A 13,746-nucleotide genomic window follows, 5' to 3' on the forward strand; every position below is an offset into this window, starting at 1 on the left:
TTTGAGTCTGATGCTTATGAATCACTTTTGACTCAGGGTTGTTGATGTCTGTATTTTTCCAAACATTTCTATTCTCTGGGTCATTCTGAGTGGTAGTGAAGCAGCATTTCTTAAAAAAAAAAAAAAAGAAAAAAAAAAAAGAGCTTCACTATTGTTTCTGGCAATTTCTTCCAGGCCATAAATCAATTCTGCAAGTTTTAAAGCTGGGGCCTTTTAATCTTGTCAGAAAGTGTTCAAGGAATATAGTCATACAACAACCAGGACTAATATTCCTTCAAATGGTTGTTAATGGTTAATTAACAGAAACATCAATTGTAGATTTCCAGTCATACTACCTGAATGACAACTAGGTTCTGGCATGTGTAGGCAGTGACAACTATGTTATGACTGCTGTTTGGCCAATAGTAATTGTAAGCTGATATTATTGATTATAAGACACATCCCATTTCAGAAATGCTAAAATGGGGGGAGGGAGTATTTGGAATTAATGAAATTAGTAGAATGGGAACTTTCTCATAATAGGCAGGAAATATTTCAACCTTAAATGCTTGAAAAAGTATAGGATTTGAGAGCTGAGAATAAAAAAATATATTCCCGTCTCTTAGAATCTTTAAAAATGTTACTGCTGAAAGAAATCTTACTGATGATCATACAGGCATTTTACATATAACTCAGATGTCTGAAGAGACTGCTTTGTCACTTAAAGTGTCTGATTAAAATTGGCCCAAATTAAAATGTCAAGTTCTGGGAATTCCACAACATTCCATACAATTTCTATAATATCTTATAGTTTATTGTGCTTCTACTTCTTTCTGTGGACTCCACACTCCTGAGTCCATACAAGCTGCCTCAGTTTCACTTCTTATCAGCTCTGGGACACATGAGACAACCCTTTCACTGATTTCAATAACAAATACAGCCTTACTAGGCATTTAAAATATTTTTACAGTAGATTTGAATTTAAAAAAATGGAGGAGTGATCACAAGGAAAGCTCCCATTGAGTTTATATCTTTGACAGGCTCCTCCACCCTATCCTGCCTTTACTCTCTTCTTCCTCCTGGTTGCTCTGAAGTAACAAGCAAATTATTTCTCTTGAGAATAGTTTCTCTTCCATTTAGTCCCCTCAGTGGGAGAAATTTACCTTATTTCCACTCCAAGTACTTTATAAAAAAGTATAGTCTCCTATAGTGAATATATACGATGTCATTGCATATAATTAAAAAACAGATGAGATGACATGCCCAAAATTGAATAGTTAATGATAGTATTAGGACCAGAACCCTATTTGTCTAAATTATATAAATCAGTGTTGGTTTTTTCCCCATTAAATGGTACTGCACCCTACTTTGCTTTAAGTGGTTATAATATACTAAGGGAAGCTTATGGTAGCTCAGCTTCAAGAACAAAAAGAGCAACCCAACATTCTTTTTAGAGGAGGTAATTCTTATAAGCATGATGGAAGAAGACATCCTAGAAGGGAACCATGACTGAGTCGACCTTCCAGCAAGTATTTACCAACTGCCTACCGTGTATCGTGGAAGATGGTAGGTACTGGGGTAGACTCTAAGAAGTCATGGTGTCTGCCCTTAAGTTGCTCACAATCTAATGATAAGAGAATGATGTGTTCTTGAATTGGGACAGAGTGCTTCTCAGATGATTGAAAGGAAAATCTGTTTTCTGTAAGCATAGTCAACTGAATTAAGAGTACTTCAATTTTAAAATGGAAATGTGTGTGTGTGTGTGTGTGTGTGTATGTGTGTGTGTGTGTGTGAGTGCGTGCACGCGCTGGGGCCAAGGAGTGGGAGAGCCAAGGTAAAAGAAAAGTAAAGAAATGCTGAGAAAACCCACAAAATTTTATACTACAGAGGACATCAAGTGTGACACTGGAAGAAAAACAGTAGCCGAGCTGGCATCTTATAATTCTCTGGAAAAAGTAAGTAGAAAGGGGCTGGGAAAAAAAAAATACTTATGGCTTCTACATCAATGCACAAACTACAGGCAATGTACAAATAGAACTTGAGATTTTATACAATGAGGAAAATAATTTCTCCCAGATATAAAGAAATTTGGTAGGATGGGACTCATGACTGGAACATGACAGTGAGAAAAGGTGTGGGACACTGTTCCAAATAAACAGAACAGGTTTCTAATGTACGACTGGAAAGGAACTGGCAGTCATGTAATCCACATCACATGTCAATGGGGACAGAAAAAGCTTCTTTGCTGTGATCTACATAAAGTCAGCCCCTGCTCTTAGGATTTATAAAATTAAGAAGGAAAGGAGGAAGAAAAAATGTAGGGACAGAAGGAAAAAAAGAAGTAGACCAAAGAAAGTAAGTGGGAGGAATAAAATAAAAACAAAAGAAAATAATAAAAGGAAAGTCTGAGTAGCAGTTTGCATCATGAAGATACTTTTACATGGGATTTTATATCCTTAAGAATGGAAACAGTAAAGGAATTATTTATGTGAAGATAAAGGTGAGGAAAAGAAGTGACATTATTGTAATAATGTGCTAGAGTCTGCCAAAACAGATAAAATGGATTATAGATCCCAGGAACAAGTCATGAAACTGGCACAAAGAGGTTCCAGAAGTGAGGGGAAGTTGATTTAATGTAATAAAATCCTTCAGAAGGAAGAGGATAGCAAATTGATTCTGGATCTAATTCTGACCCACAAATATGGAATTGGCTAGCAAAATGGGGGTGAGGAAGATCTTGAAGGAAAGTAATTTTGCCATTTTGGTTCTTCCTGATAGCTAAGGAGGTAAGGTCAGATGTTGTCCAAGGCTACTGGAAGGATGACTTCAAATAACTAAAAGATATGATTTTCATAGCTTGCAATTCTATAGGGGGAAAAGGCTCAAGGTAGATGGGATTCTCTTAAGAATGAAATTTAGTCAGTACAATTACTTTGGAGTCCAATGAAGAGGACTGGATGGAATGACCACAGGGACCTTGCCACTGAACTCAGATTTAGAGAGGTCAGGCAGAGGGTAGGCATAATGAAGAGAGTAGTCCACATGTTTCAATGCCTTCAAAAGTACAGACCATAAGGCAAAAACTGGTGGATTTGATAAAACAAAGATTTATATTCTACAAAGGGGACCATGGACAAAGCTAATAGGTAGATGACAGAATGCAGAAAATATTTGCTTTGTCTAAAACTGACAATCCTAGAATTTCCTAGAATATACATGGAACTCCTGCAAATGAACAGGAAAAGGATAGCAACCAATAGAAAAAAAAAAAAAAAGGTGCAAAAGATATCAACAGGGATCCTTGGGTGGCTCAGCAGTTCAGCGCCTGCCTTTGGCCTGGGGCCTGATCCTGGAGTCCCAGGATCAAGTCTCGCATCAGGCTCCCTGCATGGAGCCTGCTTCTCCCACTGCCTGTGTCTCTGCCTCTCTCTCTCTATGTCTATCATAAATAAATAAAATCTTTAAAAAAACAAAACAAAACAAAAGATATCAACAGGCAATTTAAAGAATAGGAAAAAGCTATTATGCATATGGAAATTTGATCAAAACCATTAGTCACTGAATGCAAATTGAGCCAATAATAAGATATTAGTTTATACCTATCAAACCAGCAAAACAGAAATCTAGATAACTACAGATGTCAGTGACGTGGAAATCTGCTGCAGGACTGGTTTTGCCACTTCTGGAAAGCAAGCTAGCATTACTTGGACACATTAAATAGATTCATACCCTAGAATCTGGTAACCCCTCTCTTAAGTAATATAAAACAAATTCCTTACAAGTTCAGAAGGGGACTAATGTGATGTTCATCACAGAGTGTTTTGTAGTGGCATGTAGTTGGGGGCAACATGGGTGCTCATCACTGGAGGAGTGGATGAATATAATGTAGTGAATGCATACCATGGGATACTAGGCACCAGTGTGAAGTAACATTAAATGTTAGCATCTGGCAAGATGGATAGAGATGAAAAACAGAGCTGAGCGAAAAACATAAGACACAGAATGAGTCCTATAACTCAGTAGCTGTGGAGTACATTTAAAAATATAAGCCTACCAAAAAACAACTATTTTCTAAGAACACATTTAAACACATTAGAAAATTGCCTATTGTTGCAGGTGGGGATGGGAATGGAGAGCGAGTGTAAGGATGGAATAAAGAAATAGACTTAAACAAGAGGGCTTTTCCTTGTAGGGACAATGATGGTGTATCACGAATTAAAGAGACTGATTAATAAGGAACAAAAACTTCAAAATAAAACATAGAAAACCACAAACGTAAATTTATCAGCACCTAGACCATGAACAGAACAGCATTTCGAAAAGGAGAAGCTTTAATGAGGGAAAACTTGTAAAAATACTGACAGCAAAATGGGCTCTTTATTCCAAACAAGAAATACAAAGAACAGATACCTCTGATGCTCAGAACACATGAGGTGCTATTTACATTTAGAGGAAGTAGCAGTTTTGGAGACACTGATTTAGATACTTCACCTCCTTTAATCCCCATAACCATACTGAGGTAGATATTACCTTAGTAATATCTTTTTTTGTAATAACTTTTTTGATTGCAAGAAATAAAAAACCCATTTGCAATAATTCTGAGGAAGAAAAGGGGTTTATTATAAGGATACAAGGTTATGTCACAAAGTCAAGAGCAAGAATGCAGCTGGCCCTCCAAAGCTGACTGAAACCAGGGCAGCCGTTATCTCAGGCTCTTTCTCTGAGGCTATGGTCTTCTATCTTTGCTTCTCTGTCCTCTGACTTCAATCTATTCTCCCTGCCTGTCAATTTTCTTTGCTTCTTCACATACATGGAAAAAGACAACTACTCAATAGCTTGAGTGACTGCCTGTTCCAGCCCTGAAATGACTATACCTACTGCATACCAATTCCAAATTCCCAGGAAATCCAGCTTCACTGCACTGTTTGTAGTGATAATGGGGGCAAGGGGGTGTTCCATGACACTAACTTGGTTAGGGCTCATCCCAGTGGGAGAAGAGGGTTCTTGGAGAACAGGCCGTGTGCCATAGCACTCTCTAAAATACCTACTGCAGCTAATAGGACGGACTGTGGAACATTTGCCAAATGGATATGAGTAACTGAATGACATGAAACTCCATTTTCTCTAACTTCAAAGCCCATGCTCTTTCTACTACATCATATAGCCTTCCAAATGTTTCCACTTGAAATGTTTTCATTGCTTCAGTAAGAGAATGGTCTTATAGTAGGTATCCCCAGGAAACAGATGGGATACTCAAATTAGGATAGTTTGGGGAGTTTTGCAAAGGATTATATACAACAGTGTGAGCTGGGTGTAGGGAAACTGCAAAGGAGCTACAGTATCCCAAATCTGGTATTAGATGGGCTAAGCCTGAAAAGGTAATGGGAGGTGGCAGTTCCAAAACTTAAAAATAGAGAACTAGGTAAAGAAGCCTAAATGTCAGGAGCTGAGATCTTAGCTATAGGGACTCAGGTGAGCTTGCCACAACAGCCCCACAGGGAAAGAGCTAGAGGATTAAACAGCCTAACCTCACATTCCTACTTGGCCTATACCGTTCATTGGCTGAACCCAATAGAAAGCCAGAAGAAGTAAGGGGATCTGTTGACATGCTTGCTACTGCATGAGGAATTGACCTGAAGAGGCAAATAGATAACGAGGTCTGTAGACTAGAATATAAAAACAAACGTGCAGAGAGAGGATCTAGACATGTTTAATATTCATGTCTTGGGTAAACCATATTTCTATATATTAAAGTGAATATTTAGCTTAAGTCAATCGATAATAAGGGGCTCAGAGGTTTTCTTGGGGGTTCAAACCTTCGTCTCCAATTAGAAGAGCTTTGTTATTTGGTTAATACATCAAGATTCTGCTTAAGGCTTCATTGAGAAGATAGCGCCACACCACCTCCAGATACTGTGCTAAAGGCTCAAAAATGAATCACAAACGTGGGGTAAGATAGAAAAGTAATTAAGAGTACAGGGTTAGGAAATTGCACAGGTCATGCAGGACACTCAAAGTCCAGTGAGCCCAGAAAGGGGAAGGGGTCAAGGAAGGCTTCCCGGCATAACTGCAAAGGGCAGGTAAGGAAGTTCCAAAGACAACGGCGTTGTCCAGGAGGGAAGAGGAGCCCGACAATTATTCAATTCCCCAAAATGGGGCGACCACCAGAAAAGAACTAGGCTATGTATGGGGGGGGGGGCGGCAAGACTAGGAGACAAGAGGACTCGCTGTGATAGGCAAATATCTCCGCTCAGCCCTGCCTCCAGCCTTGCTCCGCGCCCACCCCATCCCACCCCACCCCACCCCACCGCCCATCTCATCCTACCGTCCCACCCCACCCCACCCCATCCCTAACTCCACCGAAGGGGCGCTACATTTCAACAATTCCACTCAACCGGGAGGGTATGACAAGCCTAAAATCCGCGCCTCCGGCGGGGGCGGCGGCTGCCGAGTCTCCCAGAACTCGAGCTGGTGTCTCCCGGAAGTCTTCCGGTGAGCGCGGTTCCGCCCAGGGGCGGCCAAGGCCAGGGCGCTCATTGGCTGCCGTAACCGAGCTCGGAGAGGCTGGGGAAGGCTGATTGGCAGTTGTGGTGGTTCTGGGCCTTCTTTCCCCGCCTCCCGCCCCAGGGCCCCGCCCACCCCTCCCCTCCCGCCAATCGGCTCGCGGCCCACGGCCTCATGGGTAGTTTGGGCGTGGCTCCGAGCGGGGCTGGGAAACATGGCGCCGGCTTTGCCTGGGATGGGGCCCGGGCGAGCTCGCAGCCGGAGGGTGGCTTGTGCTGGCACCGCGGCTAGAGTTCTGGATTCCCTACCCACGTTTGCAGGCCCTGAGCGCGCGCCCTCCCACGACAGGTGGACTTGCATCCGGATTTATGAGCGGGCTGGGACGGGACGCGCACTGCGGAGTGACTAATGGTGGTTGCAGTCACGTGGGTGTCCGCGGTCCCTGGGCGCTTTCCGTGTGCCCGCCGGGGGCCGGGACCCGGCACAGGCTGCGGTAGGGAGGCCTCGGGGCGGCTGCTTCTCTAGCGCCCCCCCCCCCCCGGACCCCGGGGCCTCGACTGAGAAAGTGCTTGCCCTGGAGGAGAGCGTGAGGTCGCTCCGCCTGACTTTACGGCCTTCCCGGCCACCTCACCATCCGCCGTGGCCGCGGGAAGCGTGGCCCCGACACAGCTGACCCCTCCTCAGGGCCTGGAATTCCTGCCGCGCCGCGCGTGGCTTCAGCTTTAAGGCTTGATTCTATCTTCCAAGGACCAACTCTTCGTGTAAAGCCTGCCCCGTGCTTGGGGACAGTTTTTCAATTACATCCTTAGGAGTGAGGCTCTGGGATTGGTGCCTGCGTTAGAAGTGCCGTTTCAACGTGTGTGATTTTGAGCAAATTCCTTGACTTCTCCGAGCCCCAGTTTTGCATCTCCGAATGGAAGTAATCTGGTACTTGAAGGGTTTTGTGAAGATTAAACCTAGAGCTGTTAGGACACAAGTGCTTGATCGATGTGAGCTGCTGTTCCTGTCTTCCCAGCTGTACTTTGTATAGGGCCCTTAAAACGTTTGCTCTTCACGTCACCGTTATTTGTTCTTGGCTGCCCTATTAGACTTTGAGCTTAAAACCCAAACTGTCAGCGCACAAAAGTGTTGGGCAAATGTAAAGTCAAGAAGTGCCTTGGAAAATTTTTTAAAAAGCACTCTTTCTTTTGTTTGCTTCCTTTTTTTTTTTCTTTTTACTCTGCAAGGCTCTTTTGAGACAGGAATTCTCAAACTTGCGGAAGCTGAGATCCTAGGGGGAAGAATAAACACTTCTTTTGTTCTCTATGGTAATCAAGAAGGCCCTACCATTCCCTTTTCTACTTGACAACTTAGGGCAAGGTTCATCTTTTTTTTTTTTTTTTTTTTAATTTAAAGATTTAACTTCTTTATTCACGAAAGACACAGACATAGGCAGAGGGAGAAGTAGACTCCATGCAGGGAGCCAGCTGCTGGACTCGATCCCGGGGACTCCAGGATCAGGCCCTGGGCATGAAGGCAGACACTCAACCCCCGAGCCACCCAGGCAGCCCTTGCAAGTTTCATCTTAAATTTGGGTCCCTGCCTTCTTTTTCTTAAACCATTTATTTTAGAAAAGTTGTAAATCCCAATCTTTCTATACACCCCCCCCCCCCGCTTCTTCTTTTTTTTTTTTTGCATTCTGAAGTCTTTAATAACAAGCTCTGTAACAGCTAAGTTACCCAGCACGATTACAGCCGAAATTTTTGATTTGATTAGCATCAATTCTTGTGGAGATTTATTTATTTTTTTGTATATATATTTTTTATTGGAGTTCTATATGCCAACATACAGCTTAACACCCAGTGCTCATCCCACCAAGTGCCCCCCTCAGTGTCCATCACCCTCTCTAGCCCCTTTTTAAATGTATATGAATCTCCTTTAAGCCTTCTGTCAGTTTGAAGGCCAGTCTTTCTCATGGCTGAGGAACCATCCTTTTGAAATGTAATCCTCTGAAAGATAGTATTCCTATTTCCTAGTGTCTATGGAAGGGTAGGAACCCAACATCAATAGGCTCCTTGCTCCAACGGCAAAACTACAACCTTTAAGCTTACTTTTCCTTTCAGTAAGACCAGTCAACACACACAGCTGGCCCTTACTGCAGCTCTTTTTTTTTTTTTTTTTAAAGATTTTATTTATTTATTTGAGAGAAAGAGAGCAAACATGAGTAGGGGGAAGAGGGAGGAGGGGAAGCAGTCTCCCCGCTGAGCAGGGAGCCCCGTGTGGAACTCGATCCCAGGTCCCCAGGATCATGACCTGAGCCTAAGGCAGACCCTTAACCAACTCAGCCAGCTAGGCAAGCCCCTTACTGCAGTTCTTAATAACTCTCCAGCCACTTGTTTCAGTAGAGTTGAATTTCCTATTTCAGTAGTTTTTAAGCCTTTCTTTCCTGTATAACTATGCCTGGTGTAAAATCTCTTTGATAATGAAAATTTTATGTTCTACTTTTTTTTCTTCTCAATTACAGTGGTGTTTCATTTCTTCACTGCTGCTGAGAAGGCCTTCTCACATGTCCTCTGATATCTAGAGATAAACCAATTTGGACTCCAAAGCTTAGAACTTTGTGAAGCACTAGCTTCAGTAATGAAGCTACTACTTTAAATTCATTGCAGGGCAACCCCAGTGGCGCAGCGGTTTAGCACCGCCTGCAGCCCAGGGCGTGATCCTGGAGACTGGATCGAGTCCCACGTCAGGCTCCCTCCATGGAGCCTGCTTCTCCCTCTGCCTGTGTCTCTGCCTCTCTCTCTCTCTCTCTCTGCATCTCTATGAATAAATTAAAAAAATCTTAAAAAAAATAAATTCATTGCAGAAGGTAGTGTGATGTGTATGATGTGGAAAGGGTAGTATATTTTTTTGAGGGAATCCTAACTGAAGTGCATTTATCTTAGGGAAGTGGCACCAGAAAATAACAGACCTGTCCCATTTTCTATTATTATGAAAGGGGCATGAGAAAAATGTAATTTTCAAAGAACAAGCTGGCTTAGAATATAATTACCCTGTCAAGGGATGCTAAATGTGGTTAAGGAGAGAAGCTAGAGGAAGTGAGAGAGGTCAGGGCTGCAAATGGAAAGACATCTGCAATGGTAGGTAGTGTGGAGAAGTGTTCCTTGAACTACAGGAAATGGAGTTTCCATTTAAGATGGGAAGTAAGATGCAATAGGATTGAGTTGGAATGAAATGAAAGATGGTTGGGGAAAAAAGGAAGGCAGTAGGGAGAGTGGAGTTAATTGGGAGTCCAAACCAGGAAAGGAAACTAGTGGTTTGAGAAGCTTGACAGATGCATTGACTACTTGGATCAGAGTTCATGTTACTTAAGGAAACTAGAAGATTTAGGGAAGGGGTTTGACAGGCTAGCCTTTCTCACTTCCCCTTCTCAACAATATGCGAGCATAAACATAAGTTGAATGCATTATTATGGTGGCATTTAATGCCACTATAGGTTCTTCCTCATGGACTACCAGAGGCTAAGAATATGGAGTTCAGAGTGATGATCCTTAGTTTTTCATTTTTTTTCTTTTCTCTGACTTTTCTTATGTCAACACTGCTCCCTTATTCTCTTTTTCTGAACTTTTTCTCATTTTCTTATGTAGAAGTGGGGTGGAAGAAGGTGGATTTAGGATATGAGAGTTGGAATGTGAGAAAGAAAATAAGACTAAAATGGTAAGTTAACAGAGAAGAAAACTTTACTCCTAAATATATGTGCAAAACTCAGACTGGGAATGGTGTGTGAAAGTACTGTACAAATAAAATGAAATGGAATCAAGTGCACTCATGTCTTTATCAGATCCCGTTGTGATAACATAGAAGAAAAACAAAGTCTCGAATTATCCTGAAAAGGACCAAGATAAAAGAACACTTGATAAGTACTGGGTGTTATACTATATATTGCCAAACAGAACTTCAATTAAAATATATATATATATATGTAAAATAAAAAAAAGTGAAAGAATAAAGAATAAACTCTGTTATATCCAAAAAAAAAAAAAAAAAAGAACACTTGATGAAATCAGACATGAGCATAAGCCATCAACAGGATCTTCCAGGTCTGCTGCTAGTAGGAAGAAAATGATGAATGGTTTTTCCTGGAACCTGTTAGCATGGGAGGATTCCCAATTGTGAGGGTGAGGGGAGGGAGCATTTCTTCTTGGAGGCTTCCTACTAGACAGACTCTGCTTGGGCCAGGCTGGTCCTCCCAAGGGCCCTCACCATGGCTCCCTTCATTTCCTTGTTTCGAAAACTATAGATGATGGGGTTGCACATGGGGGTGATGATGGTGTAGAGGAGGGAGAAAGGCTTATCTTTGTCAGGGCCATGTGTGCTGCGAGGGTTCATGTAAGAGAACATGGCAGAGGTGTAGAAAAAGATGACCACAGTCAGATGGGAGGCACAAGTAGAGAAGGTCTTCCCTCGACCTGAGGAGGAGGCTCTGCCAAGGATGGAGGCCAGGATGCGGGCATAGGAGATGACAATGAGCACCATGGGGCTGAGCAGCACCACGACGGCATCGGCAAAGATTGTCCTGAGACTAAACTGGGGGTCTCCACAAGACAGCGCAATCACTATGGGGGCCTCACAGAAGAAGTTCTCTATGTGGTTGTCTCTACAGAAGGGACCACGAAATGTCATATAATCCAGCAGAATCCCATTGATCAGCCCAAAGAACCAGGCAGCACTCACCAGCTTCACACAGACCTGCCGGCTCATGATCTGGGCATAGCTGAGTGGGTGGCAGATAGCAACATAACGGTCATAGGCCATAAAAGCCAAGAGGATGCACTCAGCAACACCTACACCAAAAACCAGATACATCTGGGTCAAGCAAGAGGCAAAAGAGACAATGTGGTTCTTGACCACCAGGTGGATCAGCATCTGTGGGATAGTGGTGGTGATGAAGCAGACATCCAGGAAGGACAGGTGGCCAAGGAAGAAGTACATGGGGCTGTTGAGCCTGGGGTCTGTCCAGGTGATGAAGATGATGAGGCCATTCATGGCCATGGCAAGGCTGTAGAGGGCTAGGAAGAGGGCAAAGAGTAATGCCCGAGTGGAAGAGGAGCTCTGCTCAAAGCCCACAAGGATGAACTCTGTCACTGTGCTGGCATTCCTTAGGTCCACTGTCTTGGATCTGCTTGAGGAGGGTGGACAGGAAAGCACAGGTGAGATAATTCGTAGGGAATATAAGGTACTCACTTGAGCCCAGAGACCCAGCTATAAAAGAACAATGAGTGGTGGTCAATGTTTTGAACATTAGGAAAAGATATAATTGGCAATGTGGGGCAGTGAGGATACCAGGGTCACCTATCAAAAACAGGAAGCGATAGTTATACTTTATTCTGATTTGGGCAGGCCTCAAATGAAGTACCACATCTGCCCCAGGGCTGTAAACACTGAAGGATTAGCCACTCTCCAAAATGTGTTCAGAGGTGCAAAGCTAAGATGGTTGGGCCTGGTAGTCATGGCAAATGAGGAAAGGTTTAAGAAAGTGAGGAATGGAGTATTTGAGGGAACGGCATGCTGGCTGTTAGCTTATAGAAGATCATATTTGGGAGATGTTTAGACACATTTTCCTAGAAGGAAAAAAGTGCTTAGCCTTATTGTATGTATTTAAAATGATGAATGGTTTGAGGTTTTCAGAGGAAACAATAACATTCTCCCCTTCATCATTGCTGCCTAAGTGCGAATGATTCGCAAATCTCTGGAAACAGCCATGCTTACCAGTCATCTACCATCTATCCAGACTCCCTCTCCCAGTGGTTGGTGCTGCTGCATCCACCACCCATGCTGTGCATGCGGGAGATGGGGCCTAGTTCTGTGCTCTTGCATGCTTTCCTAATGAGAGGCAGTTTCCTACAGAGGTTGGAATACAGGGCTATGCACCGTTGGGTGAAAAGGATGCAACCATTGCCGTGAGACAAGGGAAGGTATGAGTGGAGCACAAATTCAGAATTTCTGGAATGGACCTTCAGAAAACTTTGACTTGTCCGTTTGCTTCCAGGATAAGTCTTGTTCTTTTCCCATCATCAGAGAATGAGCATTCAGAATTCTCATGTCTTTTCTCATTATTGCAACTTTTAGGTAGTCATCATATTCATGCTTATTATTTTATTATTTTTTTAATAAATTTATTTTTTATTGGTGTTCAATTTGCCAACATACAGAATAACACCCAGTGCTCATCCCGTCAAGTGCCCCCCTCAGTGCCTGTCACCCATTCACCCCCACCCCCGCCCTCCTCCCCTTCCACCACCCCTAGTTCGTTTCCCAGAGTTAGGAGTCTTTATGTTCTGTCTCCCTTTCTGATATTTCCTACCCATTTCTTCTCCCTTCCCTTTTATTCCCTTTCACTATTATTTATATTCCCCAAATGAATGAGAACATATAATGTTTGTTCTTCTCCGATTGACTCATTTCACTCAGCATAATACCCTCCAGTTCCATCCACGTTGAAGCAAATGGTGGGTATTATTACTCATATTCATGTTTAATCTCTCTTGCACTTTTCATCTTGTCTCAGAGTTAGGATGCTAGAGAGATCCCTTCCACTCTCAGATCCTTATAGATGGTTTGTATATTCCTTCTTACCCTTCAGTTCTGCCAACCACTCTTCTTCATTTTCTTTTCTCTCAGGCCTTCTCCCACACATTCTTACTCTATCCGTATGTTAGTCTTTCCCCCTCCTTTTTGCACTTCCACTTCTCACTGTTTTCTTCTCCCTCTCCCTTTCTCATATTTGGTGTGGGTGTCTGCCATTCAGTGACCTCTGGTTGGACTCCCCTTCCTTCTCTTAAATATCTCATGTTGCCTATCTTAATTTTAGAAGAGAATTACCCCGTTACTGCCACTCTTTTCTGCTTTGGATTCCCTCTAGGTGATTTCCTGTTACGTCAAGGCAGTAGGCCATTCCCATCTGTACTTTGGGATGTTCCCCTAGAACTCCTCTTCAGGACTGAGAGAGGGCAGGGAAGGTCTAAGAGCAATGTTTAATCCAAGAAGTGGCTTGGGATCATGGGGCCAGTGGATAGTTGTGGCTGAGGTCAGAGTCTCGGCAATGAAGGTCGTGAACTATGCTCCAGACAAGCCTGGGACCTGTCCAAGAAGACACTGAGGCTCAACCTAAGAAGGCCGTAGGATCCATAGGAGTATATAAATGCATATTGTGGTTCATTGTGACAGAAAGAATACCTGCTGATAAGTGGCATCTAGAGCCCTGGTAAATACCGGGGTTAATCA

General features: G+C 43.0%; 1 protein-coding gene across 1 annotated transcript; it reads right to left on the reverse strand.

Moving 5' to 3' along the window:
- Nucleotides 1-10,677: 10,677 nt before the first annotated feature.
- On the reverse strand, nucleotides 10,678-12,245 carry LOC121479780 (olfactory receptor 10AD1). Its single transcript, XM_041735583.1, has 2 exons — nucleotides 12,232-12,245; nucleotides 10,678-11,644 (listed from the first exon to the last, which is right to left on the reverse strand). Exons 1-2 carry the CDS (start codon nucleotides 12,243-12,245, stop codon nucleotides 10,678-10,680), a joined length of 981 nt encoding a protein of 326 aa, XP_041591517.1.
- Nucleotides 12,246-13,746: the final 1,501 nt, after the last annotated feature.

The sequence above is a fragment of the Vulpes lagopus genome, chromosome 21 (assembly GCF_018345385.1).
Source record: "Vulpes lagopus strain Blue_001 chromosome 21, ASM1834538v1, whole genome shotgun sequence".
Classification (NCBI taxonomy): domain Eukaryota; kingdom Metazoa; phylum Chordata; class Mammalia; order Carnivora; family Canidae; genus Vulpes; species Vulpes lagopus.